Here is a 26,336-nt window from a genome sequence, read left to right on the forward strand (position 1 = left end):
CTGCTTGTGAGTCTGTCTGTTCAGTTCAGTGTCTTGTCTGGTTCTCTGTGTCTGTTAGTTTCCTGTTTTATTCTGAAGGTCCTTGTCTTATGTGAGTAAGTTTAGGTTTTCTTAGTTTTAAGCTCACCCTCACCATCTCTGTTTGTATCTACTTTTGCTAAATAAACTCACTTGCACCAGAGCTGCCGCATCTTGGGTCCTAAATGATTCACACACGGCTTGCCTCGGCAACCCGTGACAGTACGAGCCAGCCACCATGGACCCAGCGGCATTAAACCCGTCCGAGGAGCTCCGGGACGACATTAGCTACCAATGTGGAGATGCTCCTCAGGCTGTGGCTGGGAAAACCCTCCGAAAGAGCTTCGCTGCGCCGTTGAAAGCCAGCTACAATGGCTCTTTTCCGGCCTGCCATGGCTATTGGAATCGCTTCCCCCGACCATGCAGGCCTTTCGCCACAACACACCACACCTTCTCTCAGCCACTACTGCCTCGCTGCCCGACCCGCTGGATGTGGTTTTGCCCGGCCTGTCGGAGCTGTCTGTGGCGAGGAAACGACAATCGTGCCGCTGGCGCGCCACCCACAGCCGGACGTTCGGACTTCTGAATCGCCAGCTCTGGTGAGTGAGGACTCTTTTCCTGTTTTGGACTGTGGAACTGTTTACTCCGGGGCTATGTTTTTTGTGGCAGATACGAAAGTGAACAGCTATTCACCTGCTCAGCAGCCTTCGGCTCAGCTAGCTGCCCACCCTCAAGATCGTTTAGCTGCCCAGCCACAAGCTCAGTTAACTGCCCAGCAGCCACCTTCAGCTCAGTCTCCTGTGTCGCCAGTGTCTGCCGTAGCCCAGGCTCCAGTGTCGCCAGTGTCTGCCGTAGCCCAGGCTCCAGTGTCCCCGTTAGCTCCATCACTCTTTCTGTCTCCAGTGTCACTCATTCACTCCATGCAGGGAGAAAATCAAATTTCCACCCAGGGTGTTTCTCGCACTTTAGCTGCTTTGGGCACAGTTTTGCACTCCAGGGCCTCCCCAGAGGCTAGGTTTCAGTCCCCAGCTGATTCTGGACCCCTGAAGGTTAAGCAGCCCCCAGAGAACTACTCCGTGTCAGCGCTGTCTGGGCAGAGCCAGTGCTCAGCACAGCACCCATTGCCTTCATGTCTGCCAGAGGACTCCATGCCTGCTGGCTTTGTAATAGTCTCCGCTGGAGGGTCTGATGGAGCCATCCAGCCTGCGGAACCTGCAGAGTCTTCATCCTCGCCTGGTCCAGCTTCAGCGTCTTCATCCTCGCCTGGTCCAGCTTCAGCGTCTTCACCTGTGGAAGTGATTGTGCTTAACTGTATGAAGCTTATTAGACATTATGAAACAGATGATACATAAAAGTGAATTTTGCCAAAGTGCTTAAGATACTTTTTAAAATTAGGCTAATTTTTTTCTTAAAGAAATCTACTACATCATGTGTATTTTTTTTTATTTTTAATGTCATGTGTCATTTATATTGCAAATATTAATCACAGTTAAATTAAGAGGGGATGTCAATAAAAACTCACGAGCTGTGGTGTCATCAAGTACACCACCGTTCCAATTGTAGAACGATCGCGCTGCGTTCTCGGAAAGTCCAGACTCCCGTATGAACTGTGAAGTCCGGACTAGCGAAAACGTGATTATGGACTCGCGTACTTGAGTATTTAGAAATGGCCTAACAGTCTGCAGTCAAAGAATTAACCTCAACTAACACCAGCTAACAATGTTAGCTCGATGGCCGTCATTAGCCTTCATTAATAGTAATAAAAATCACACAACAATAGTATATTGAAGATGCTGAAGTTTCGCCCATCCCATTCTTCTTATGAAGTGGTGTCCAACTAAGAAATGCATTCCTGCCTCTGCACTGCTGGCTCTGCTGTGCTGGCTCTGGGTCCATTGTGTAACTGACGCCACCAACATTAACAGGACACTTACATTAGAGCCTCTTATTGCGTGTTTTGTTTGGGTTTCCAGCAATCAGAATCAGAGAAACTCAGACCCGCCGTGTTCCCAGGAGGGAACAAGCATCGAAGGCGTTTGGAAAGGGAGGGGGGATGAGTGTGTATCAGTGTATATGTATGTGTGTGCGTGTCCAGAGTTCAGCTGAGACAGTGTCCTTCGCCCTGCTAGGCTAAGTAAACAGTCTTCCAGCCAACCCAGGTGGCCTTGTAGGGAATGGGAAGGAACAGACTAAACAGTCATTATCAGGGTGTTTTTGTTCGGCTCCAGTCTTGAGACCGCAGCTGGCGCCGAAAGGGTATCCGCATGAAGTGATGGTGCTTTTAACTTTTAACTTTAGTGCGAACAGCTCATATGAATTTCAAAGCAGTTCTAACAGTCCAACACTGGTCTCTCAATCTCCCGTTGGAGAGCCGCGAGCTTCGCCATGATGTTATCAAACTTGCGCTCTGTGATGTTGTCATTCTTGTGCTCAAAGAGCCAATTCTGTGAACTCACGACCGCAGTGAGCCTCCCCAAAATGTAATCCAATTTGCACTCAGAGATGTTATTCCGAGCGAGCCCTTCCAAGATGTAATCCAGTCTGCAGTCAGAGATCTTATTCTGAGTATTCACGACAGCCGTAGCCTCTCCAAGATCTTATCTGTGCTGCACTCAATGAGCCCATTTTGAGAAACTCACACCTCTTCCCATTGTTTCAATCCCAGCGGGCAGCCTTGTGGGGATTTGAACAGCCGGTTCCGCTTCCTTAATTCTTCGATAAGTCAGGGCCAAGCCAGCTCAGCAAGAACCCTGTTACCATGGTTCGGAATAGGTAGATATCTTCAGCACTCAGGCTCACCCAAGCCCAAACTTCTCATTGAGAAAGGGGTGTCAATTGCATTTAGGGACCAGTTGATCAAATCCATAATTCCTCTTTTAGGTTTTAAAGAACAGACTGTGAGAGAGTGTTCCAGGGAAAACTAATACAAAAATACGAGACTAGACAAGGACACAAGAGGCTAAGCAGGGAAGCTAAGGGAGAGGAGGAGAGGAGAAAAGTGCGACCGCCTTCGTCAAGAGCAAGAGCAGAAAAAAAAGGGAGTTGTACAAGAGATGGCCACGGGCAGGAATGATTTCCTGTGTCATTCAGTGGTGCATTTGGAAAGCTGAGCAGTGGCATCAAGGCAGAAGAGCAGTCTAACAGTGGAAAGGAATTGGTGTGGCAAGTGCAGTGTTCTTTCTTGACCACAGATGCGGGATGATCTGGGAAAGGTTCCTCATCCTCTGACCACTGGCTTGCCAAAAAGGATGCAGGGCCAGGTGAGGAAAAACCAGTCTGTGGAAATAGTGACGATGCAGAGCCAGTGAGGGGACTCGTATCAATTCTCTTGTGGAAACCAAGAATGTGTTTAGAAATCCTAGGCAACTGAAGTAATCATGGGTTGTCCCTGAGGATGGTGTCAATGCCTCTTAGCCCGACTGATAGAATCTTTAAATCAAAGGACTTGTGAATGCAATCCTGAATAAGCTTTCCACCTTTTCTCCAAACTCCTCTGGAATAGCATCTGCGGGGGCTGTTTTATGGTTAGAGTATACTTTCAAGATTGCAAAGTGCGAGATGTGTGAGGAACCAAATGCAGACATGTAAGGCAGGCTGTGGTAAACTCACAATGAGCCATTTTGCTGCAGGGAAAATACAATGTGGAATATAAAACACAAAATGAAACTCAAAGCCATAAACTGGGAAATAATACTTGGACTAGGAGCGACTGGAGCTGAGAGACAAGAAGGGGAGATGAACTGACACTCTGAAAAAAGGAGAGTGAGACAATATGCACACAGGTGGGTGATTAGGGGAAGTGGAGAACAAGACACAGGTGAACCAAATCAGAGCAGACGAGACAAAGGAAGCAAAACTAAAAGCAAAGCACAAGGAGCACAAATTCTCTCCAAGTAAAACAGGAAGTAATAATTAAACAGAGAAAACACAATCACCTTAATGAAATTAATACAAGCAACTTGACAGAGGAGGGAAAAATACTAAGGGAACACAGAGAGTGGCAAAACAAACAAACTAAAACAGGAATACAATGCAAACTACTATAAGCAAGAAAGGAGCAAAAACTAGTTGGACTCAAAATAAAAGATTACTACAAATACCAAAATCAACCAACAAAGGATATAACAGAAGTTGTAGACTAATACATGAAATGTAAACTTAAGAAAAAATTCTAAAGATGTTTGAACCTAATTTGAAAACCCAAAATACACCGACCACTGGGCAACAGGCCCAAGACCATGACACTGGATTAAGGTCCTTTGGACAGAAAAGGCCAAAGTGGAGATGTTTGTTCATAATGCACAAAGCCAAACACAGTATATCTTCATAAACACCAATTGCATGAGGCTTTTATTCCATGTTTCATGACTTATTTTATCTTGTCTTTAATCTCCAGGCTGACAGTTTACACACCATTACTGGGCGGTAACTAAACAATAAACCTGATCAGGTGTTTTTTCCACTTGCAGGTGTCATATAGCAGGGAGGAATATGTGGGCACCATGCACGAATTCATCCAGTTCTCTATGTACGAGTCACACACCTCTTCACCGCTGCAAAAGATCATGAAGATGAACGATTTCATGGGCCGCACCCTGGACTTTGGGAGGCAGCAGTGTGATGGGGTGCTGAAGAACCAGCAGCTGATGGCGACTCTGCAGGACAGTGCTTTCGATGCTATCCTACAAGACCCCCTTGCAATGTGTGGCGACCTGGTGGCTGACATGCTCGGCGTGCCACTCATCCTCTCGCTGCGCTTCAGCTTTGGCAGTGTTATGGAGCGACACTGTGGCCACGCCCCGTTGCCACCATCTTATGTTCCATTAGCTCCTCTTCCATACAACGACCGCATGACGTTCGTGGAGAGACTGATCAACATGGTGACATATGTGGCGTCATCCACGCTAACTGAACTTGCCTGGAAGCTGTCTGTGAATAAATACTATAGTGAGATCAAAGGTCAGAGGTCACATCATAATGTCATTATCTGATACACAGTGGTGGGAAAAAGTGTTTGTCCCCCTCCTGATTTACTATTTTTTTGTATGTGTGTCACTCTTAAATGTTTCAGATCATCAAACAAATTGAAATATTAGACAAAGATAACAAGGAAACACAAAATGCCGTTTCTAAATGAAGGCGTTTTCTATTAAGGGGGAAAAATCCAAACCTACATGTCCCTGTGTGAAAATGTGATTGCCAGATTACCTAATAACTGGTCGGGGCTCTCTTTGCATTTTGGCAGCAGGTTGCATTTGCAGTAACTGGCAATGAATCTTTTACAGTGCTGTGAAGTAACTTTGGTCCACTCATCTTTCCAGAGTTGTTGTATTTCAACCAAATTGGAGGGTTTTCAAGCATGAACCACCTTTGTAAGGTCATGCCACAGCATCTAAATTGGATTCAGGTCAGGACCTTGACTGGACCACTCCAAAGTCCTTAGGGACTAAGTAAAGCGGTATACAAATACAGGCCATTTACCATTTACAGGCCATGTTACTTTTACGTCAGATGTACTGGGACACACACTTTTCAAAAAGTTAAACTTTTGTCCCATCAGTTCACAGAGTATTGTCCCAAACTCTGGAGGATCATCAAGATATTTTCTGCCAAAACTGACACAACCCTTTATGTTCCTTTTGCACTGCAGTGGTTTTCGTCTTGGAACTCCGCCATGCAGGCCATTTTTGCCCAGTCTTTTTTATGGTGGAGTCATGAACACCAGTGTTGGGAAGGTTACTTTTAAAATGTATTCCATTACAGATTACAGAATACATGCCCCAAAATGTATTTGTCACGGGGTGGAAAGGGACAAGTTATTTAAGTTTTGCATGTTTTGTTGTTTTACCTTTTTAATATTTTAATATGAAGTGTATTTACTTAGTTTTTATATTGCATGTATTGGTCATGTTTTGTGCAGTGGTTATGTTGTTGCATGTTTTCGTTATACTGTCAAATTGTCCTGGAAAGACTCCGCCCCTACCTGATAGTAAACTGATCACACCTGCGAGAGATCCCAGAGAGGCCAATAAGAGGGCCTGGCAGACCATAGAGCAGGGGGGAGAAAAAGCTTGAGAGAAGGCTTGAGAGGAGGAGAGACATGGCATGGTAATCGGTGTGGGCGACGGCCGCGCAGAGCGGCACAGAGGCCCGGCTATAGGCAGCTGGCCAAGGCGTGCGGCAAAGGAGAACGAGACCAGAGATCGCGGACGACCGCGCACTGGAGGGAGTGATTGGAGCTGAGCGGAGAGGTCTGTGCTGGTGTTGACGGGAGGTAGCTCCTCGCCGAGAGAGGCCCACGGCAGGGGATAGAGAGGCAGCGGGATGGCGCCTTATGTCCCCGGGACGGCGAGTCTATGGCTACGCGTGTGAAGCACAACACAGTGGTGGGCGGAGTTAGGAGCTCTGCCCATCTGGGGTAGGTCCCGATTCATCCCGTCTAAGACGAACCTCCAGTGGAATTTAAGAATGGTGACTGCCGCTGGCCCTCTCTCCTTTTTCTAGTTGGCATCAGAATGAAGAGGCCGACAGGACGGCGACAATCCTGTTGGTTTCTGCACCGTTTGGACTTTTATATCGTGGCGGATGCCACTGGACTGTTGATGTTGTGTTTTATTGATTTTTATTGTGTTATCCCTTGGCCAAGGTTGTTTTAATTTATCTTACATTTTTAACTATTTAAATATAATAAATTATATTTTAATTATACAGTTTTTTAATCGTGTGCTTTCCCTTGGCGGCTCCACTGCTCTGTCCGTTTGGAGGAAGGTTTCCTTCCTTTAAAAAACGACACTGTGGAAATAAAATCAGCCTTTCCGCTCCGTTACATATTCTGTAACGTATTCCATTTCGTTACTCAATGACAGTATCACATTCTGAATACTTTGGATTACTTAATATATTATTATGCTTTTTACAACTACATGAATGTACTATTGCTGTGTGATTTATTACTATTACTGAAGGTCCGTGGCTCCGAACCGTAGTAAAGGGACCTCTGGCTAATACGGTGGGTTCCGTATCGGGCTCGTAGCCGAAAAAAAGCTTTACTTTGTTGTGTGGGTCAACTTTGCTTGCAAGAGACAGAGAGAGGCGTTGAAAGGCTGCTCCAACGGAACTTACTGTTTCGGAGGAAAACACGAACACAGTGTACAGTCGAGTCTTAATAACGTACTTACAACTGGGCTCATCAGGCACTCTTCTTGGCTGCAGTGGTTATTATATTTACATGCATCCAGCTCTTTTTGCTCAGTGACAGCTCGTACTTTTCCACTCTCCTTTTTCTCCCTCCTCTTGCTCACAGACACATAACGGGTATGGCAGTCCATTCTCCCTGCAACACGGACTACACTGCCAATGAGGCTACATTCTTTAGAGCTATGCCTGTAGCATTCTGCGTATTAGCTTAGCACAAGAACAACAACAACAAAAAGGCGCTCTCTCACCCAGGAAACTGTCAGGGCTCTGTGTGCAGGCGGATGGAGAGGAGGATCCAAATGCGAGACTCTGAGACTCTGGAATTGAATTGAGACTGAATTGAAACTGAGAACCTTAGCTTTATTGCTGGCGACAAACGAAAACGTGAACAGAACAATGACACCGAGAACTGAACACACAGGCATAATTCTGAGGGTACGACGCAACACCGAGCATGGGAAAACACAGGGCTTAAATACACAGGGTAGTAATGAGGGAATGGGCAACAGAAGGGAGACACAGCTGGGGGAGATCAGGGCTAACGAGACGGGGGAGCTAAGCTGCACACACTAACATAAGACAAAGACTTTCACAATAAAACAGGAAACAAGAATTACTAAACCAGATGCAGACATGACCCTGAGAGACAGACTAGACACTGAACAGAAACTGTAATACACATGAGAACCCAAAACCTAAGAACTGATCCCTCACCAAGAATAATAGAAACAGATGTATAATGATAATAATAAACAAAGCACCAGAACATCAGAAAACAATCCATAATGCAAAAATAAACCAAAACATAATAAACTCAAAATACTGGGTCCAACGGACCCAGAACCGTGACAGAAACACACAGTCGCAGAGAGAGAGCGTTGCCCTGTAACCATGGCAACCGTAGCGCTGCCGCCTGGAACATTCCGGTTGTTCAGTCTGACGTCACTAGCCGTGTCTGGACCTACACTCCGCTGCAGGTCCATATATCAAACGATCACTATGGCATTACTGAGAGTTGAAAAACTGTCTAAAGTCTTTCATCTTTAATAAAATGATCAGCGTTCTGCTCTACCAGGTGTAACAATTGAGTTTAACATCCAGGCATCCATGAAAATGGAATTTATAACATTTAACGGAGTTAGAAGTTAGCAGGGAGTTAGCTCGCTAGCTTTTATCTAAATACAATATAGCATGTCCTGACTCCGGGGTTTTGGAAACAAATTAAAACGTACAGCTCTGTTATCACTTCCAACATAAATGAAGACAGAAAACTAAACAGCAGTGACGTTTGTAGGGTTACTGAAGTTTGGCTAGCTGGTATATAATGATGTGCTACGTGACCGCTAGCGACACAGCTATGTTAGCATAATATAAACAAGCTAACTTTTTTTCCACTCGATAAAAGTTAATGTGAGTGTTCTCGGTGGTCAGGAACAAATGTAATCGCATGGCAGGATGCTGTAAAAGGACCAAACTTCAGCCAGGAGAACAACTGAGATAATCTATCCACAATACGAGGTTAGTCATTCATATACTGCTGCATAGGCTGGGCTGTAGTTACATCCTAAGGTTTTAAAAACTGAGCTTAAATAAATGATTAGCGGTAATAAAAGCCGAGGGAGGTTAACAGTGATCACTGACTGTTTTAGGAGATTTTTGAGATCAAATAGAAGAAAATACATAACATTAAACATGTTAACAACACAAAAGCCATATTAAACGCAGACTACTTTAGGCCCGGAAGTAGGATTCGTCGTGTCATCCCTAAACAACCGGATAGACCATAGCTGTCAAACAAACCCAAACAATCCTGACCCGCGACAATATGAAATAGGAAAATACTGCAGTGTCAATCATTTATTTCAACAAAGTAACTGTATTCTAAATACTACCTTTTTAAATGGTAACTGTAACCAGTGTTGGGAAGGTTACTTATAAAATGTATTCCATTACAGAATACAGAATACATGCCCCAAAATGTATTTTGTAACGTATTCCGTTACGTTACTCAATGACAGTAACGTATTCTGAATACTTTGGATTACTTAATATATTATCATGCTTTTTACAACAACGTGAATGTACTATTGCTGTGTGATTTATTACTATTACTGAAGGTCCGCGACTCCGAACTGTAGTAAAGGGACCTCTGACTAATACGGCTCGTAGCCGAAAAAAAGCTTTACTTTGTTGTGTGGGTCAACTTTTCTTGCGACAGACAGAGAGAGGCGTTGAAAGACTGCTCCAACGGAACTTATTGTTTTCGGAGGAAAACACGAACACGGTGTACAGTCGAGTCTTAATAGCTTACTTACAACTGGGCTCGTCAGGCACTCTTCTTGGCTGAAGTGGTTATTATTATATTTACATGCTTCCAGCTCCCGTTTTTCCTCGATGACAACTCGTACCTTTCCACTCCCCTTTTTCCTCGCGCTCACAGACCCATAATGTGTATGGCAGTCCATTCTCCCTGCAACACGGACTACACTGGCCATGATGCTACATTCTTTAGAGCAGGGGTGCTCACACTTTTTCCGCATGTGAGCTACTTATAAAATGACCAAGTCAAAATGATCTACCCACTACAAAAATCCAAAACATATACTTATTTATAAATATATTGAGGATTCTTTATATCTACAATGTATATACATGCATAACCGCAATATCCAATATTTCACAACACAATTAACTATGTAAATTTTTTGTCATTACCTGAGTTTACTCTGATGACTTGCACTGAATTGAATCAGCCAGGGATGCATAGTCCGGACAGTAGCTGCTGACGGCCAGGTTTAAGAGAAAAAACCGAGAGCTAAAAATTGGAGTTAACTCGCTGACTAGCTTGTCAGTTTTACTACACTTCGCGCCGCTGTTTGCGCATGCGCAGCGACCTAAGCGTCAGAAAAAATCTGCTGTCATCTGACTGGCTTCCCTGTATCAATCAAGTGACGGGATGGATGATAGGCTGGCATCTATTTTTTTAATGCCATGCGATCTACCAATACTACCTTTGCGATCGACTGGTCGATCGCGATCGACGTATTGAGCACCCCTGCTTTAGAGCTATGCTTGTAGCATTCTGCCTGTTAGCTTAGCACAACAACAACAACGAAAAGGCGCTCTCTCACCCAGGAAACACACAGTCGCAGAGAGAGAGAGAGAGAGCGTCGCCCTGTAACCATGGCAACCGTAACGCTGCCGCCTGGAACAACAGAATGTAGCTGTCAAACAAACCCAAACAGTCCTGACCCGCGACAAAATGAAACAGGAAAGTACCGCAGTGTAATCCATTTATTTCAACAAAGTAACTGTATTCTGAATACCACCCTTTTAAACGGTAACTGTAACGGAATACAGTTACTCATATTTTGTATTTTAAATACGTAACGGCGGTACATGTATTCCGTTACTCCCCAACACTGACTGTAACGGAATACAGTTAATCATATTTTGTATTTTAAATACATAACGGCGGTACATGTATTCCATTACTCCCCAACACTGATGAACGATGACCATAACTGAGACAAATGAGGCCGGCAGTTCTTTGGATGTTGTTCCTGGGTCTTTTGTGACCTCTTGGATGAGTCTTTCATGTGCTCTTGGGGTAATATTGGTCAGCCTGCCAGTCCTAGAAAGGTTCACCACTGTTCCATGTTTTCTCCATTTGTGAATAATGGTGCTCACTGTGGTTCGCTGGAGTTCCATAGCTTTAGAAATGCTTTATAACCGTTTCCAGACTAAAACACTGCATTTTAACTTGTGTTATCTTTGTCTAATATTAAAAATTTTCTTAAGATCTGAAACATATAAATGTGACAAACATACAAAAAAAAAAGGTAATGAGGAATTGAGCACCTTTTCTCACCACTAAATGTGAAATTTAGGAAATAAAAGTAGCCAACTACAAGCTTTTATTTTGAAGTCATATCCCTTCTTTCCTGTATGGACAGGAACTCCCAGCAGTGTGTGTGAGACTATGGGGAAGGCCGACGTGTGGCTCATCAGGACGTTCTGGGACATTGAGACGCCACGGCCGACCCCACCAAACTTCAAATACGTGGGCGGTCTACACTGCAAACCAGCCAATCAGCTGCCAGAGGTGTGAGCTCTGATTGCACACACTTTTATACTGAAATGGGACAGGTGAGTGTTGATGTAATGATGATGTCACATCTTCCAGGACCTGGAGGCATTTGTACAGAGTTCAGGTGATGCCGGCATAATTGTGGCTTCCTTCGGCTCCATGGTAACCAACCTGACGATGCAGCACGCTAACATCATCGCCACCGCCTTCGGTCAGATCCCACAGAAGGTCAGAAGCTCCACCTACTCACAGACAAACAATCAGGGACTGGGCTGTCAGCAGATATTGATTACATCACTGATTACTTTCTGGATTAATCATCAAAAAATACCTGCAGGCAGAAGAAGCTCAGATGGTTTGTTTCATCTTTGACTTGAGGAGTGTTTTCTACCTTTCAGGTGATTTGGCGTTACCGTGGCGAGGCTCCAACTGCATTGGCGCCAAACACAAAGATTTCTGATTGGATCCCTCAGAACGACCTGCTGGGTATGTCTGTGAAGGTTCTCAGTCATCCAGGTCATCGTAGTCAAAGGAGCTTGCAAAGAAAAGCGTCTGGACTTCTTTAAGTTACTTGAAGACGTTTCACCTCTCATCCGAGAAGCTTCTTCAGTTCTACGGTCAGATGGTGGAGAGTCCCAGATATAAACCTAGTGGGAGTAACCCCCCACAGAGGGACAAAAGGACCCCCTGATGATCCTCTAATCGCCTGAGCCAAGGTGGGAAACTGGGCGTGGGTCCCAATCAGCCAGAGTTTCGGGTGAGCTCATTGTGAAACCTGGCCCCGCCTTATCATGCGAATTCCTGAGATCAGATGGCCCAGGATGTGAGTGGGCGTTAAGGCGTCTGGGAAGGGATCTCAAAACTGGATTATAGATGGCAGAGAGTTGGTGTCGTAAACCACCGCCTCTGTTCAAAGATGGTCGCTCACCAAACAGCCACTTCACAAGCGCATGGCACAACACAGAAGAGCCACCTCCACAGGACAAGACTCAGCAGTCCATCTGCATCTTAAGCATAAAGGACACTCTTTCGAGGATGCCAGTGTTCACATTTTGGACAGAGAGGACAGATGGTTTGAAAGAGGAGTGAAAGAAGCCATCTATGTCCACTGTGAGCGACCATCTTTGAACAGAGGCGGTGGTTTACGACACCAACTCTCTGCCATCTATAATCCAGTTTTGAGATCCTTTCCCAGACGCTTTAACGCCCACTCACATCCTGGGCCATCTGACCTCAGGAAATCACATGATAAGGTGGGGCCAGGTTTCACAATGAGCTCACCCGAAACTCTGGCTGATTGGGACCCACGCCCAGTTTCACACCTTGGCTCAGGCGATTAGAGGATCATCAGGGGGTCCTTTTGTCCCTCTGTGGGGGGACACTCCCACTAGGTTTATATCTGGGACTCTCCACCATTTGACCTTAGAACTGAAGAAACTTCTCGGATGAGAGGTGAAACGTCTTCAAGCAACTTAAAGAAGTCCAGACGCTTTTCTTTGCAAGCTCCTTTGATGACCTGCTGGGTATGACTCATTCATGATGTCATGGGATTTTGAAACAAAAGCCCAATGAGGCCTCTTTTTTTTTTTTTAACTTCCTCAGGTGGATTGTGATGTTCTTTCACAATAAAAGCTCTGCATTTGTTTGTCCTCAGGTCACCCAAAGACAAAGGCATTCGTGACACATGGCGGCACTAACGGTCTGTATGAAGCTGTGTTTCACGGCGTGCCTCTGGTGGGCGTGCCACTGTTTGGCGATCAGCCTGATAATCTCGCCCGTATGAGCCGCCTCGGCACCGCCATCGTCCTGGACTTCAACCATCTGACAGCTGAGGAGCTGGCAGAGGCGCTGCACGTCGTTACAAACCAGCCAAGGTAAAGGTGATTTTAGTGTGGAATTGTGTTTGTATATTTCCTGTTAATAGTTTCATCTTTGTACATTTGGACCTGTTTAATAACATTTTATTTCCTGTCTTTGACCTGATTCCTTCACAGTAAAAGTGCACTACTGTTTAACAGTGAAACTGTCATATGACTTCCTGTTTGTTTACCATGCACAGCTACAGGACCAACATGCAGCGTCTGTCAGCGGTGCACCGCGACCAGCCAGTAACACCACTGAGTACCGCCGTCTTCTGGGTGGAGTTTGTTATGCGACATGGTGGAGCTAGGCATCTGCGGTTGGCATCATACGACCTGAACTGGTTCCAGTACCACAGCTTGGACACCGGTGCTGCCCTGCTGGTCGCTTTGATGACCGTCGCTGCTTTGTGGTGGGTGGGGATACGCTGCATCCTGCGGCAGTGCAGACAGCGAGCAGGAAGAGAGAAGAAGGACTGAAGAGAGATTTGACATTTTTGGAGTAATATATAAATAGGTTTGGAGGTTTTAACCATCCAAAAGAACAAATGCAGACATACTCCACAGTTTGGTTCTTCTTTCATTTTAAGAACACATGACTGCACTGTATTCTCTGCTTCAGAGGAGATGTCCTCAAATGCAGCTTCTCTATTATATTTTCTAATAAAACAAACTGTCTCATCAGTGTAGAGTGATGCCTCTTATTCAGTCTGCCATCTGCCATGAATTTGTGGCTGTGGTCACAAAGCTGTGTCAAAGGTGTGACTGTGAACAGCTACAATGAAAGATGAGTTCACTTTCTGCAGGGGTTTTCCGAGACAATCCGTTCAGTGTACTTCACGCACTGAACGACAAAAGGAGGCATGTGAATTATATTTTTATTTGTAGTGTTACAAACCCCTCTGACGCCTTGGCTTCCAATCACAAATTCATTGTGCTCTCAGCAGTAATTCCTGGTACATTTTGTTTTCTAAATTTTATGTTTATTGGTGTGTAGATGGATGTATTGTCGTGTTCTATTTTCTTGAGAGAAAAAAATGCTCAAATTATGACTTTTAAAAATTAATTGTTAAATGGTTACATAGAGCCATGGACCTCTGCCTTTCAGGGCTCAGAGAGACAAAGGATGACACACGAAAGCAGTAAGCATGTTAATGTGATTGGTTAAAAAGTCGGGGGAAACCACGGATTTAGAATTGGGTCCCCTTATCTGGCTTGAGTCTAGTATCTGGCTCACATTTCATATCCTGCACCTATTGGACATCTCTTTGTAACAGGAGATGACTCTTCCCACATCACCATGGCAACCACATCCCCTCCTCTGGTCAGGCCTATAGAAGTGAAGAGAGAGAGAGCTCTCCCTAGCTCCATTATTTACATAGTTGTTTTCTGGGTAGTGGTGTCAGTGTGCACCAGCCTGCTTCCAAGCTCTATTGTGTAAATCTCTACCATTGGAATGTGTGATATAAGTGTGGCATTTTTTTTTCTCAACACTCTATTCTGCATTACATATTTGGGCAGATAAAACATAAATGTAAGTTTACTCTATCAGAATGAAATTTCAGATACAAGTGGTGGAAAGCTTTCTCCAAAAGGTGGACGGTGCCTTCGTGATAGGGTGAGGAGTTCAGTCATTTGGGAGGAGTTCACAGTAGAACCACTGCTCCTCCACATCACAAGGAGACATCTAAGACTGTCGCCTCCTGGGTAAGGTTCTCCTGGGAGGAGTTCCCCAAGTGTAGACCCGGGACATGCTGGAGAGATTGCACTTCAGATTAGCAGAAGAAAACAACTAAATGATTTACTGTTTTATTTTAGATTTTAACCTTTATAGAAGTGGGTGGGTGAACAGCGTTCATTGTTCATAATGCACGTCGCACTCTTCAGTTGCAGTTTTTCGGATGTTCATTTGTTATATTTTAATAACACGTTAACTTTTGTCGTAACATGTTTTCATATTATATTTAACATTTTATTTTAAGTGTTTTTCTGCCTCGCTGTCTGGAGTATAACATGTAATGTTGCTAATGCACAATAAGATGCTGCACAGTTAAGCATCATGGTTCATTATTTAAGAATGGGATTAATGGTTTAAAACAGCTTTGTTGTTGTCAGCTTACATTAAACAGTTCTCAAATGTAACTTCATATCTGAGTGTTTCTTAGTGCTAGACCAGTCGATTAGTCAAAAATTTTTTTCCATGGTTAGTTGACTAAGACATTAGTCCAGGAACATCTTTAGTCTACACGGTTGTGTTGACTACCACAAGGTGAAGAAGGTCTCAGTTTGATGCTTTATCCACACGCTGCATGTCCTGCAGCCAATTTGGATGATCTTAAAATGGTGATCCCGAAAATGGTGCTCCAGTTCTTGCCCCTTGGTCGCCCACTGTGACGTATCAAAACTACTCTCTGAGGCAGGTATCCTCACCTGAATATACACCCGGACCAAACTTTAGTTCATCTGAAGAACAATTCATCTTTAATTATTGTGGCTAACAGCTCATATTTCACTTGGAGACTTAACTACTGCTAAAACTGCATAAATGCACACAACTACTATCATGGAGACTACAGACTGGACCAGATGATGATGATGATGATGATGGTCACCTACAGTCATCACTGTGCAGCTCTTCCTGGGAGGAAGCAGGAATGTGAAGCGTTACGTGGATGTGCAGGGAGCCCCACTTAGTGCGTCCTAACTCCCCAAACAGGAAGTGAAGAAAACAGGGAAACGGGATGAGTTTCATACTTAAAAACATTTAATTTGAAAGCTTTAACAGGAAACACTGCACTACTTTTCAGAATAAAATGAGAAATTGTTACAGAAACATGTTCATAATAAAAGTTTCTTCCATTATCTTATGACATCTTAGATCTGAGTACTGGGTCTAGATTGCTTCCACCCTCACGTTGGGCATCACCAGACTCTCAAAACATAAAAAAAAAATGAACACAGAGCATTGTGGGAAATCTGGCACTGCACCAGGAGTCACACACAGGCTGCCAAAATAAAAGTTTTGACCAAATATTTCTTTGTACAAGTTTTCACTTTATTCACATAAAACTGATGATGTCATCACTCAGTTTGTTTGTTTTTAATTCATAATTTTCAACAAAAACAGCAAACCAGTCAAAAAGCAGTGCGGGCTGCCAAAAAAAAAAAAAGAAAAAAAAGAAAAAGAAAAAGGAAAAGAAAAAGAAAAAAAGCAGTGCAGGCTGCCAAGAAGTGATGTCATCAGATCACCTGCGGTACCGCCCCCTCTCCTTGTCCCTTTCTCTTTCTCTGTCTCTATCCCTCACTCGCTCTCGCTCTCTGTCACGGCGCGGGCCACCTCGCTCACGCTCACGCTGACGCTCTCGCTCCCGCCGGCTGCTCACCACTGCCTGCGTCCGCCGCAGGAAGTCGTCCACTCGCATGTCATAGTCGTGCTGTATGATGGAGGAGGGTGAACAAAAACAAAAAAACAGTAAGAGGCTGTGCTGATCACTAATCAATACGCCTGATTGGACTGAGTGAACTTACTGGGCTGGACGTGAAGGCGCGGTGCTGCGGTGCTCGTTGCTTATCTCTGAAGCGAGGGGGCGGGGCCTCGTGTGGTGGCAGGGGTGGGTGGTGATGATGGTGGTAGGCCTGGTGAGGGGGAGGCGGTGGGTGGCTGTGGTGGTAGTAGGGTGGATGGTGTGGGGGTGGCTGCTCCACGCCGGGATAGCCCGCCTGATGACACACGTGGCATCATCATTAGATCAGTCTGTAGTGACTTTAATAAAGGCTTTTAATCTGAAAATTCTCATGCAACATCTTAAAACACAAAAACAGTTTCCTGCTTCCAGGTAAAATGCATGTTTTCATCATCCGTCACAGGCAGGAACAATCGATCAGAACGTGATTAATAACCTATTCATACCAGAGTCTGCCAGGGCGCCGGGGGGCCGACACTGTGGTGGTAATCCCTCATATACTCGTTATAGGACTGAAGCAAGAAGGACAAAGGTGAACACAGGTAAGGACACAGCTAAACACAAGAAAACCCCTTCCTGTCTGAAATCAAATGATCTGCATGTGGTATTTGTGATGATTACGGGCTGTTTTTAATGGAAAGACTGAATCATTTACAGTTTTATTTATGTTCACCCACACCTCTAATCAATACTAATCAGACTAATCAATAAACAATCAGTGAAGTGATAAGTAATCAATGAAGTGAAACGTTTGGACCCACCCCATTGAGAAACACGTCTCGTCTTACGCCAGAAAATCGCCTGGAAAGAGAACAGATTCATGAGAAATTCAGACTTTCAAATTTTATTATTATTTTTTTTTAAATTCAAGACGAAAGTTTAGATCCTTTGAATCTTCACTTTATCATGGTGGAGGAGTTTCTGATCAATATATGAAGGGACTTGCAGGTGGCAGAGTTTAGTGTGGATGCGGTCCTGTGGGTCTGCCTGGGTGTGATGGTTGGGTATAGACCACCTGCCGTGGCCGTGGTAGTTGGGCGCCAACCACAGGGGCAGACCTCAACAGTCTGGTCCCAGCAGCCCATACCGGCAACAGGAATGGAGGACGTCACACTTGTGGTATGGAAGGAATCTGAGCAAGCACGTGAGGCTGAGAAGCCAGCTCAGCTTCTGGAACTGGAGTTCGGCACCTGGATGTTTAGGGGTTCCTTCATGGACTAGAGTTGTTTCCGTGACTGAGCACAGAGCAGCACCTCACCCCAAGAAACATCTAGGAGCTCCACTTTAATTCTGCCAAGGGCAACAACAATGTCACCTCGATCTGGCACGATTGGGAAGAATGACCTGCTCGTCCTGAACCTGAGTGGTGTTTTGTTATTGGTTCGTCTATAACGAACACCATGTTTGAACTTAAGGGTGTTCATAATTTTGTAATTGTATCACCAGATCTAAGGCCTCAGGTGAGGAGAGGAGCTGAGGTGTGAACGGATCACCACCTGATGGAGAGTTGGATCAGATGCATGGAGTTGTGGCTGTAAAGTGGTTGGTACCTGTCGTCTGGTAACCCTTTAACCATATGGTGAACAACAGAGGAGCTATCGAGCTGAATAGAGTCCTTTTGAGCTTGCTAGACTCTGGACGTATAGTTGGAGGTGGAGGAACACCTCTGAGGATCTCCTAAATTCCTCTGCAAACCATTCCAGAGAGGAAGCAGAGTCTGAAGATCAGGTGCATGACTTGCCCATCACAGTAGCTAAAAGACTTCCTGGATGTGTCCCCAGTTCTTGCACGTCATGCGCCAGTCTTGGTTGAAATACCCACCAGTAACTCTGGACTGACAGACTTTGGTGATGATCCCCTTTGTAATAAGGTGAACCAGAAGGATCACAGCTGGGGATATACCTGGAAGGTCTAAGACTGGGTACAGGAGAGTCTGCTGTCAGCTGAAACTCAGATTCAGGAGGAACAGTGCAGCGTTTGTTCTGGATGTCTGGTCAAAGACATTTGAAGATGTGATGAAGTTTCTAATATCAGTCTGATTACATCAACTCAGGGTCTAAGAGGAATACAGAAGAAACCCGATTCCAGGTGTGTCTCACCTGTCCACTGGCTGGCTCCTCAGGTCCTGGATGAACCCTAAAAGCACGACACATAAAGTTCGGTTGAGGTGACAGTGAATGGCAAACATTCAGGTAACAGGTGTGTTCGACACCTGCACCTGAAAATCTGGGTCTTAGTCGGCTGTTTAAATGGAAGCTGCACATTAACCTGCTCGCTGGCTGAAGTCTGGTGGACCGTCAGGTCGCAGTCGCTTCCTGCCGTGGAGGTCATACTCTTCAGGTCGACGCCTACATAAACAAGTCCACAGGTAAGACACACACATGCACTCAGGTACACTCCATCTCACACACACACACACACACACACACACACACACACACACACACACACCAATACAAACCGGATACTTCCTCAGATCAGACTCCAACACAAGAAGAAATCCCCCACCCTCCCCCAAATCCGTTTTCACACACAAACTCGAACTGCAACACAATCAGCCGCTCTGTGTGGTTCACCTGTGACTTCACCTGTGACTTCACCTGACGCTTACCTGGACGAATCAGATATCACACAGGTCTAGTAACAGAAAGCTTTGAGGATAAAGACAGACTGATTTGGACATTTACACCAGGTGACACCTTCAATTTGTGCCTGGAAACAGCTTTGTCTGTAACATGATGTTTAAACGCAAGAAAGTCAGACGCTGATAAAGACCCTGTTCAAATCCTGTTCTGATCCTATTCCAGTCCTATTATGAACATGTTTCAATCCTGTTCTGGTCCTATTCTAGCCCTGTTCAGATCGTGTTCCATTCCCATTCTGGCTGAATTAAGGTGCTGTTCCTGCCCTACTCTGGTCCTTTTTAGGCCCTGTTCTGATCCGGTTCCAACCATATACCGATCCTATTCTCATTGTGCTCTGGGCCTATTCCAGTGCTGTTCCAAATTTGTTTTGGCTTATTTTTAAATCAACTGATGTCCACACAGAATCTCCTGTTTTAAAAGTTTCACTCTGAAGGATGAAAACAGAATCTGCAGTCTGACAAAGTCTCTCTCTCTCTCTCTCTCACACACACACACACACACACAAATAAAAAAAAAAAAAAAAAAAGAACAAATGAAGAAGAACCTCTGAAAGGGACAACATACCGCTTCTGCTGCGTATGAGGGAGGGGCAACACTTTAAAAAAAAAAAACAGTTTTTCTCCTCATCAGTCCATGTTAAAGGCTTTTATAAACCCTCTTATTTTGAAAAGGTGAGGGGTGATGATGATGATGGTGCAGTCCTGTCAATCAATACACAAAGCCCCGCCCCGTGAGCCCTGCCCCGCCCCTTCCAGACCAGCAACAGTCCTTAAACAGAAATGACAAACTGCGTCGTCTTTCTGTCGCTCCGTCCATTCGATTAATTTTATGCTCACTGTATTCGTCCATCAGAGCGACACACACACACACATCGACAACCAGCTCGCCGTCCTGTGTGTGTGTGCCAGTGGGAGGAGAGGGGAGGAAGAGGGGAACATGACTGTCCTTTCATGTGGGGGAGGGGTCACTTTTTTCAGTCCAGGGGTATATTTTTTTTTTTTCAGTCTTTTAGGCACCTGCAACTTTACCTCATACAACCAGAGGGAGCCCCGCCCCCAACACACCACACTTCTCATTGGATACAGTCCAGAGGCCTTGCCACAACACACAACCTTACTGGATACAGTCCTGAGGCCCCTCCCCTTTAGACTCACCACACCTCAGTGGATACAGTCCAGAGGCCCCGCCCCCTCCTGACCAACCTGTAAAACCCGGTCAAACACCTGAAACAGTCCATTGGGGTCTCAGATGCTCCCTTACTTCCTTTTTTAGTTCTACCTCGCTCACCCTCCCACCCCCTCCTTCGTCAGTCCAGCCAGTGACGCTTGTCCTTTCTGCTTTTATTCTGAAAGGGTCAGCTTCAGTCCAGCTACAAATTTTCACTTTTTAACCTCTGAAGTATCAAAATCCTGCGAAGACAAAGAGCTTCAAAGGACAAATTTAACAACAACAAAACTTCAGCTCAGCTACGTAAAGACTACAGACCTAAAAAAACAAAACAAAATTCAGCTAAAAATTACAAAATAAAACAAAGAGATGTTGCTCAGCTCACACTTCAAAGGAAATGAAACTCAAGTGAAGGGTTAAACTTCCTCTGTGACGTCAGCTGTTTAACGCTTGTCGAGGACTTCACTTCCTGCCTGACTTTAACACCTCGACCAAAGATGCAGAGTGAGGCTTCGCTCCGGGAAGCTCCAGACTGGAAAAATAACAACCAGAGAACCAGCAACGCGAGCCACGGGAAAGCTAGCCGCCAGCTAAGGGCAGCGGCTGTCTCCGTCGTCCAGCATCAGGTGGCGCCGTGGTCACAGCAGAAGAAGAAGAACAGGAAGCGGGAGGAGGAGCTTGATGATTGGCTAACCTTCCCGGTTCACGTTGTGGTGGTCGGCCCCGAGGCCGCGGCTCCGATGGTGTGCGACGTTTGTGACGAATGCGGCGAGCCACCTGGTGAATATCCACGTTCTCATCCAATGGAAACAGGGCACAGAGCTGAGCACCAATGTCCGGCTGGATCTCCTGAAAGAGACACAGATTTGCATCATGTGATAGAACAGGAAAACGTGATTCGTAATAGAACAGTCAGCTGACCTGGCCGTCACGTCCAATTTTCACCGGCTTGTGTTCGTTCCAGGGGTTGGAGAGGTGGGCGGTCTTAATGAAAGGAAGCTCCCTCCTGAAAAGGAAATAAAAAAGAAGACAACACTGAATGAAGTAGCCAGCAAGCAGCAAGCAAGGGCATCAGCGGTGAACCATCACACAACACGTGAACTACATCTATGCAGAGGTGGCTCCAGAGGTTCACACCTTCAGCAAACGTCATGAGGCAGAGCCCCAAAATCCACCAACGCAAAAACACAGAGCAGCCTGCTGTGGCGACTCCTGGAGATTTATTCATAACACGTGAAAAGACCCAGGAAAACCGAGTTAGCGATAAAAACGATAACAAAATAACGCTAAAAACCGATAAAAACCCTGAAAACCATACATTTCACACCCGAGCCTCAACTCTCGCGGCCCGGTACCAAATGACTTGGCCCGGGGGTTGGGGACCGCTGAGCTAAAGAGCTGACCTAAGACATGGACACACCCCAAACAGCAGCCAGCCAGCCAGGGATTTCACGTTTCACAGGTAGTTATTTTCAAAGCCAATATCCTCGATCTGTTGGTCAAAGCCCAGAATCAACCCAATACCCTCTGCCTCCAGTTCATCCATAAAATTTTGTCCATAAAATTTAAAATCAGAACCGGAGACCGAGATCAGTCTAGGAGAAGTCAAACACTCACCAAGAACCAATAGAAACAGAGTATAAACCTACTGGATGGAGCTGTTTACCTGCAGAGCCAGTCAATCTTAAAGACTCCTCCCAGCATCTTGGCATTCATTCCAGCAGGGAGCACCCAGTGGATCGGAGAGCCACCATGATGAGACTCTGACGCCAAACGAGCGAAACCTGAGGATAAGACAAAACAGACCAATCAGAGTTAAGAAGAGGATAAGGTGAATAAGGTGAACAGACAACGACATATGATACTGAAAACCTCTTTTCCTCATACCTTGGAATTTTCCACTTTCCCTCACAGAGAAGATGAGAACGACGCTCCTAGCTGAGCGGAAGGCAGCATTGAGCTTCTTCTCGTTCACCGGCAGTGTCGACCAAACACCCTGTAAACGCCAGAAACACCAATTCATCCTCAGCTATCAGAACAAAACGGGGAACAACACAGGGGGTGACAGGGAACGATGACAGAGGGAAAATCGAGGGGAACAACAAGGAATGACACAAACTACACTGGGGAAGACACGGGAAAGAGAGGGAACAATGAGGGGAACAACACAAGGAGGAGGGGTGACAACAGAAAATGACAGTTGGAACCATGAGGGAGGTGACATGGATTGAAAAGGGGAACAATGGGAAACAGCGAGGGGGTCAACGTGTACCTTAGCTTTGGCCAGTGACACATTCTCGTGGTTGTTGCTCTTAATGAGGAAAAATCGGGCATCTCTCAGGATATAACGCAGCTTGCTTGTTGGATCTACAACAACACAGGAAATAGCTGTAATCTGATTACTTGCAACTCAGTAAAGGTATAAGTGTAGTAACGGGTAAGTAACCATGGAATATTGTCCTTACTCTCCATGCCTTTACGAACTGCACGGACCGACGATGACAGCTTCTCCCGCTTCTTTTCTGAACCTTTCAAATTAAAAGCAGTAATTTCAAATATTACGTCATCGTTTTTTATTTCTCCTTGAAAAGAAAAATGTACATTACTAACTCTATGGTTACCTGAGGCCTCGGAGGCGGAGCCTGAGTGTGCTGACTCGCCATCATCAGAGAAGCTGACAGAGGAGGCGGAGCGTGAATCACCAGCCTCGCTACGTGTGTCATAGTCATTGCCCTCACCACCACGACGGTCGTACTCTTCTTCTTCCTCCTCATCCTCCTCCTCCTTCTCTCCTTCCTCTTCCTCCTCCTCCTCCTCTTCTTCTTCTTCCATACCTTCTTCCTCCTCTTCCTCCTCTTCCTCCTGGTCATCTTCCTCTTCCTCCTCTACATGGGAAGCAGCAGGGGAGGAGCTGCCCGATGCCTGTTCTGAGCCGTATTCTGCTCCTGTCTCGTCCTCTGATTGGTTCTCCTCCTCATGGGGGGGGGGACTTGCTCGCCGCTCATCACGGCGTAACTTCTGAAGACAAACAGGAAGTTAATACGAATGGCTGGAAACTAGGGCTGCTCAATTAATCGAATTTTAATCACGATTACGATCTGGGCTTTCAACGATCATTAACAATGACTGAGCCGATTATTAGCCCCTCCCTCGTGCTTTACTCTCGCGCTGCTCCATGTGGCAAATCGAGCGCACCTCTCTGCATTTCGAACACACGTCACAACAATTAAGAGGACCCGAGGGAAGCTCGGAAAGCTAAGCAGAAGTTATTTGGAGAGGAGAGTGACTGCCGTTGGTTGAAAAGAGGTAAAAAAAAACTTCAGTGGTGTGGAAACATTATGGGTTCGCGGAGTCAGACGTGGATCAAGTAGACAGTGTGTAAACTTTGCTACGGTGTCGTAGCTGCACCACAGAGCAACACTGCGAAGTTTACTAAACATAGATGTTTACATTTTTCATTTATTTTTTATATTGCAAACATTTGCACTGTTATCAGTATTTGCACACTATTTTATATTATTTTTTGACAATCTTTAAAGTCATTATTCAATACATTGTTATTGTTAAATAAATATTGTCAAATAATCGAGATCTCAATTTCAGTGAAAATAATCGTGATTATCATTTTTGCCATAATCGAGCAGCCCTACTGGAAACCGTTAAAATTATACTTTTAGTGTAAGCAGTACCTGACTCAGACCCTCCAGGCCTCTCTGGGACTCTCGCCGTCTTGCATCCTCTCCTCCACGGCTCCTCGTCACCTCTCGGGCCCCACGTCTCCCCTTTCGTTCATCATAATACTCATGACGGTAAGTGGTGGAGTGCCGGCCGCGAGGGCTCGACGCCTTTTTAGAGGAGGACAGAGATGGCCCTGGAGCTCTCTTATTGGAGGATGATGACCTAGAAGTACCGTGGCCTGACGAGGAGCGGAGCCTCTTTAGATCCTGGCTGTCAGAACGCTCGCTCTTCCTCTTCGTACCTGACAGACAGCGATGAGGGCTTAATAACATGCACAGTTTTTAATAACTTAGTTCAGGAATGTTCGTGATACTGTCTAGTAGTGTCAGTATGTTTAACAGGCTATAGTAACATCTGTAGTACCAGCTACAGTAGTACCTTTAGAATACTCTCTATAATACTGTCTATCTTCTTTAACTGTCTGTGGTATTCTCTGTAGTACCGTTTGTAGTATTCTTTGTAGTGCTGTCTGTGGTACTGTCTTTAGTATTCTCTTTAGTACTGTCTGTACCTTTCTTGTCGCTGATGTCACGCTCTGTCTCGGGGTTGTACAGCTCGTCATCTTGATCAGGAGCTTCAGTCAGTAAATCTTCCAGAACGTTCAGCTCTCCATCTGAAACCACAGACACACACACACACGTGTGAGAAGGACAGGTAACGCACACCTGGCTGATTAGGCAGAAGGAGGACTCTGTTATTGTCTGTCTGTGTTGGTGTTTATAGACCAAAGCCTGGGTGACACACCTGCTGATATATCAGATTTGATTTCTCACATCTGAAGAATGAAAGTTAACAAGTAAACCTAGAGAAACCGCATACCTGTTGGAGCCCACAAGCAACAATCAGTTCATCTTGGCACAGCCGGGCACAATGTAAAGTAAGTAGTCCACAACTTGTTGACCCAATAAAAGTACGTTTGTAAACATATCATGTCGGAAAGGACTCATAACTAACTCCACATGAATGTTAGAGAGACCCATCGATATTACACTAACATAAAAACTTATAAGAAATAAATCTGGAGCTTTGTTCACAGCTTTCAGGAACACGTTGCTTTAAAAAAATCTCCGCTGCCCATAAAAGCATCAGAGGAAACTGAACATCGCCTGGTCCTGTCCAGATGAGGGATTTAACATCAATTACCATAGTGTTTTAGCAGGTAAACAGAGGAAGCTGACTCGTTAACGCTCTCGTCGTGTTTACGCTCCTCTGATCACTGCTGGATTTAGCCACACGTCTCAGCCAATCACAGGGCAGCAGCTCTGTACCAGCCTGTTTACCTGTAAACAGTCTCCCTAGTTCGCTTTTATGCGATCAGATGTGTCGTTAAAATCGACCAAATCATTGACCCCTCACCCCCGAACACGTCAGAGCTTACTGTGGCCCAAAACGAACTAGGTTCCGGTTCCACCTGTTCTCAGGCGTGCTTAAAGCGGCCTCAGCCGTAAAATCAGCAGTTTTCTGATCGGAGTCTGATGCAGTGAAAGCGAGCCGCTCATCAGCGTCGTGATGGATCAAACACGAGCTGCTAACGCACCGACACATCAAATGGTCACGCGCCCGTCAGCAGCATCGATCATCACAGTTATTATCGATTAACGATCCGCTCCGAGCGGCATCAAACAAAGGCAGCTCGTGGCTAATGCTAATGCTAACAAAGGTCCTCCTCACTCACCTTTGTCCTCGCGCCGGTCGGCCGCCATCACCGCCGCTGTGCCGCGCGCGCAGGTACCGCTTCAGGTGAAGGTGTAGCTGTAGCAGATTTGTTGGGAAGAAGAAGCTACCGGAGGATCCGAGGGTCAGCAAATGGCGGACTGTCTAACAGCAGCGTCTTCTTCTTCTACTTCTGCTGCTGCCAGCCGACAGGTGAACACCGCCACCTGTCGGGCCGGAGCACTGAGTCTGCACAGGGCACAGAGAGGGGCTGAACGGGATTTCTCAAACCTGAACGTGACCACATCACACAGACAACCGAGAAAAACCACATCACAGAGCATAAAGGTCGCATGCACTGCAAACCGTTTTATTCTCCGCGGGAGTTTGCTTCATTCATCCTGGCCGCTGTTTACATCCCGCCAGATGCAGATGCGCAGGCAGCTCAGTGCGCACTCGCGGAGCAGATACTGCACATGGAGCGGACATTCCCGGACTCTCTCAT

At 45.6% G+C, this 26,336-nt stretch overlaps 2 protein-coding genes and 1 long non-coding RNA gene across 5 annotated transcripts in view; 1 reads left to right on the forward strand and 2 right to left on the reverse strand.

The window, feature by feature from the left end:
- The window catches only part of LOC146705241 (UDP-glucuronosyltransferase 2A2-like), a 26,847-nt gene extending 12,999 nt beyond the window's left edge, over nt 1-13,848 (forward strand). Inside the window, exons 2-7 of the mRNA XM_085462866.1 lie at nt 4,488-4,977; nt 11,172-11,320; nt 11,402-11,533; nt 11,704-11,791; nt 12,960-13,179; nt 13,365-13,848. Of these exons, the coding sequence (XP_085318992.1) occupies nt 4,488-4,977; nt 11,172-11,320; nt 11,402-11,533; nt 11,704-11,791; nt 12,960-13,179; nt 13,365-13,644 (1,359 nt within the window). The 3' untranslated portion in view covers nt 13,645-13,848. The remainder of the gene's footprint in view (nt 1-4,487; nt 4,978-11,171; nt 11,321-11,401; nt 11,534-11,703; nt 11,792-12,959; nt 13,180-13,364) is intronic.
- On the reverse strand, nt 11,359-11,708 carry LOC146705242 (uncharacterized). Its single transcript, XR_014921317.1, has 2 exons — nt 11,637-11,708; nt 11,359-11,547 (listed from the first exon to the last, which is right to left on the reverse strand). It is a non-coding gene; the product is annotated as an uncharacterized LOC146705242 (long non-coding RNA).
- A 1,127-nt stretch (nt 13,849-14,975) lies between the features above and the next one.
- ythdc1 (YTH N6-methyladenosine RNA binding protein C1) lies at nt 14,976-26,012 on the reverse strand. Of its 3 annotated transcripts, none has more exons than XM_085462868.1 (17): nt 25,854-26,012; nt 24,690-24,791; nt 24,130-24,419; nt 23,062-23,455; nt 22,906-22,968; nt 22,713-22,807; nt 22,328-22,436; nt 22,107-22,224; nt 21,362-21,446; nt 21,135-21,289; nt 18,897-18,976; nt 18,728-18,764; nt 17,390-17,429; nt 17,075-17,140; nt 16,693-16,884; nt 16,414-16,598; nt 14,976-15,864 (listed from the first exon to the last, which is right to left on the reverse strand). In XM_085462868.1, the coding sequence occupies exons 1-17, from the start codon at nt 25,879-25,881 to the stop codon at nt 15,855-15,857; spliced, it is 2,049 nt and encodes a 682-aa protein (XP_085318994.1). In that variant the 5' UTR covers nt 25,882-26,012; the 3' UTR covers nt 14,976-15,854. The 3 variants fall into 3 exon arrangements, with proteins under 3 accessions (XP_085318994.1, XP_085318993.1, XP_085318995.1); XM_085462867.1 differs by having other exon boundaries at nt 23,062-23,458; nt 25,854-26,011; XM_085462869.1 differs by lacking the exon at nt 14,976-15,864 and having other exon boundaries at nt 15,907-16,598; nt 23,062-23,458; nt 25,854-26,011.
- Nucleotides 26,013-26,336: the final 324 nt, after the last annotated feature.

Source organism: Copadichromis virginalis, linkage group LG7, assembly GCF_057382275.1.
Source record: "Copadichromis virginalis isolate Kocher_CV1m ecotype Utaka linkage group LG7, C_Virginalis_male_GT1.1, whole genome shotgun sequence".
In the NCBI taxonomy this organism is placed as follows: Eukaryota; Metazoa; Chordata; class Actinopteri; order Cichliformes; family Cichlidae; genus Copadichromis; species Copadichromis virginalis.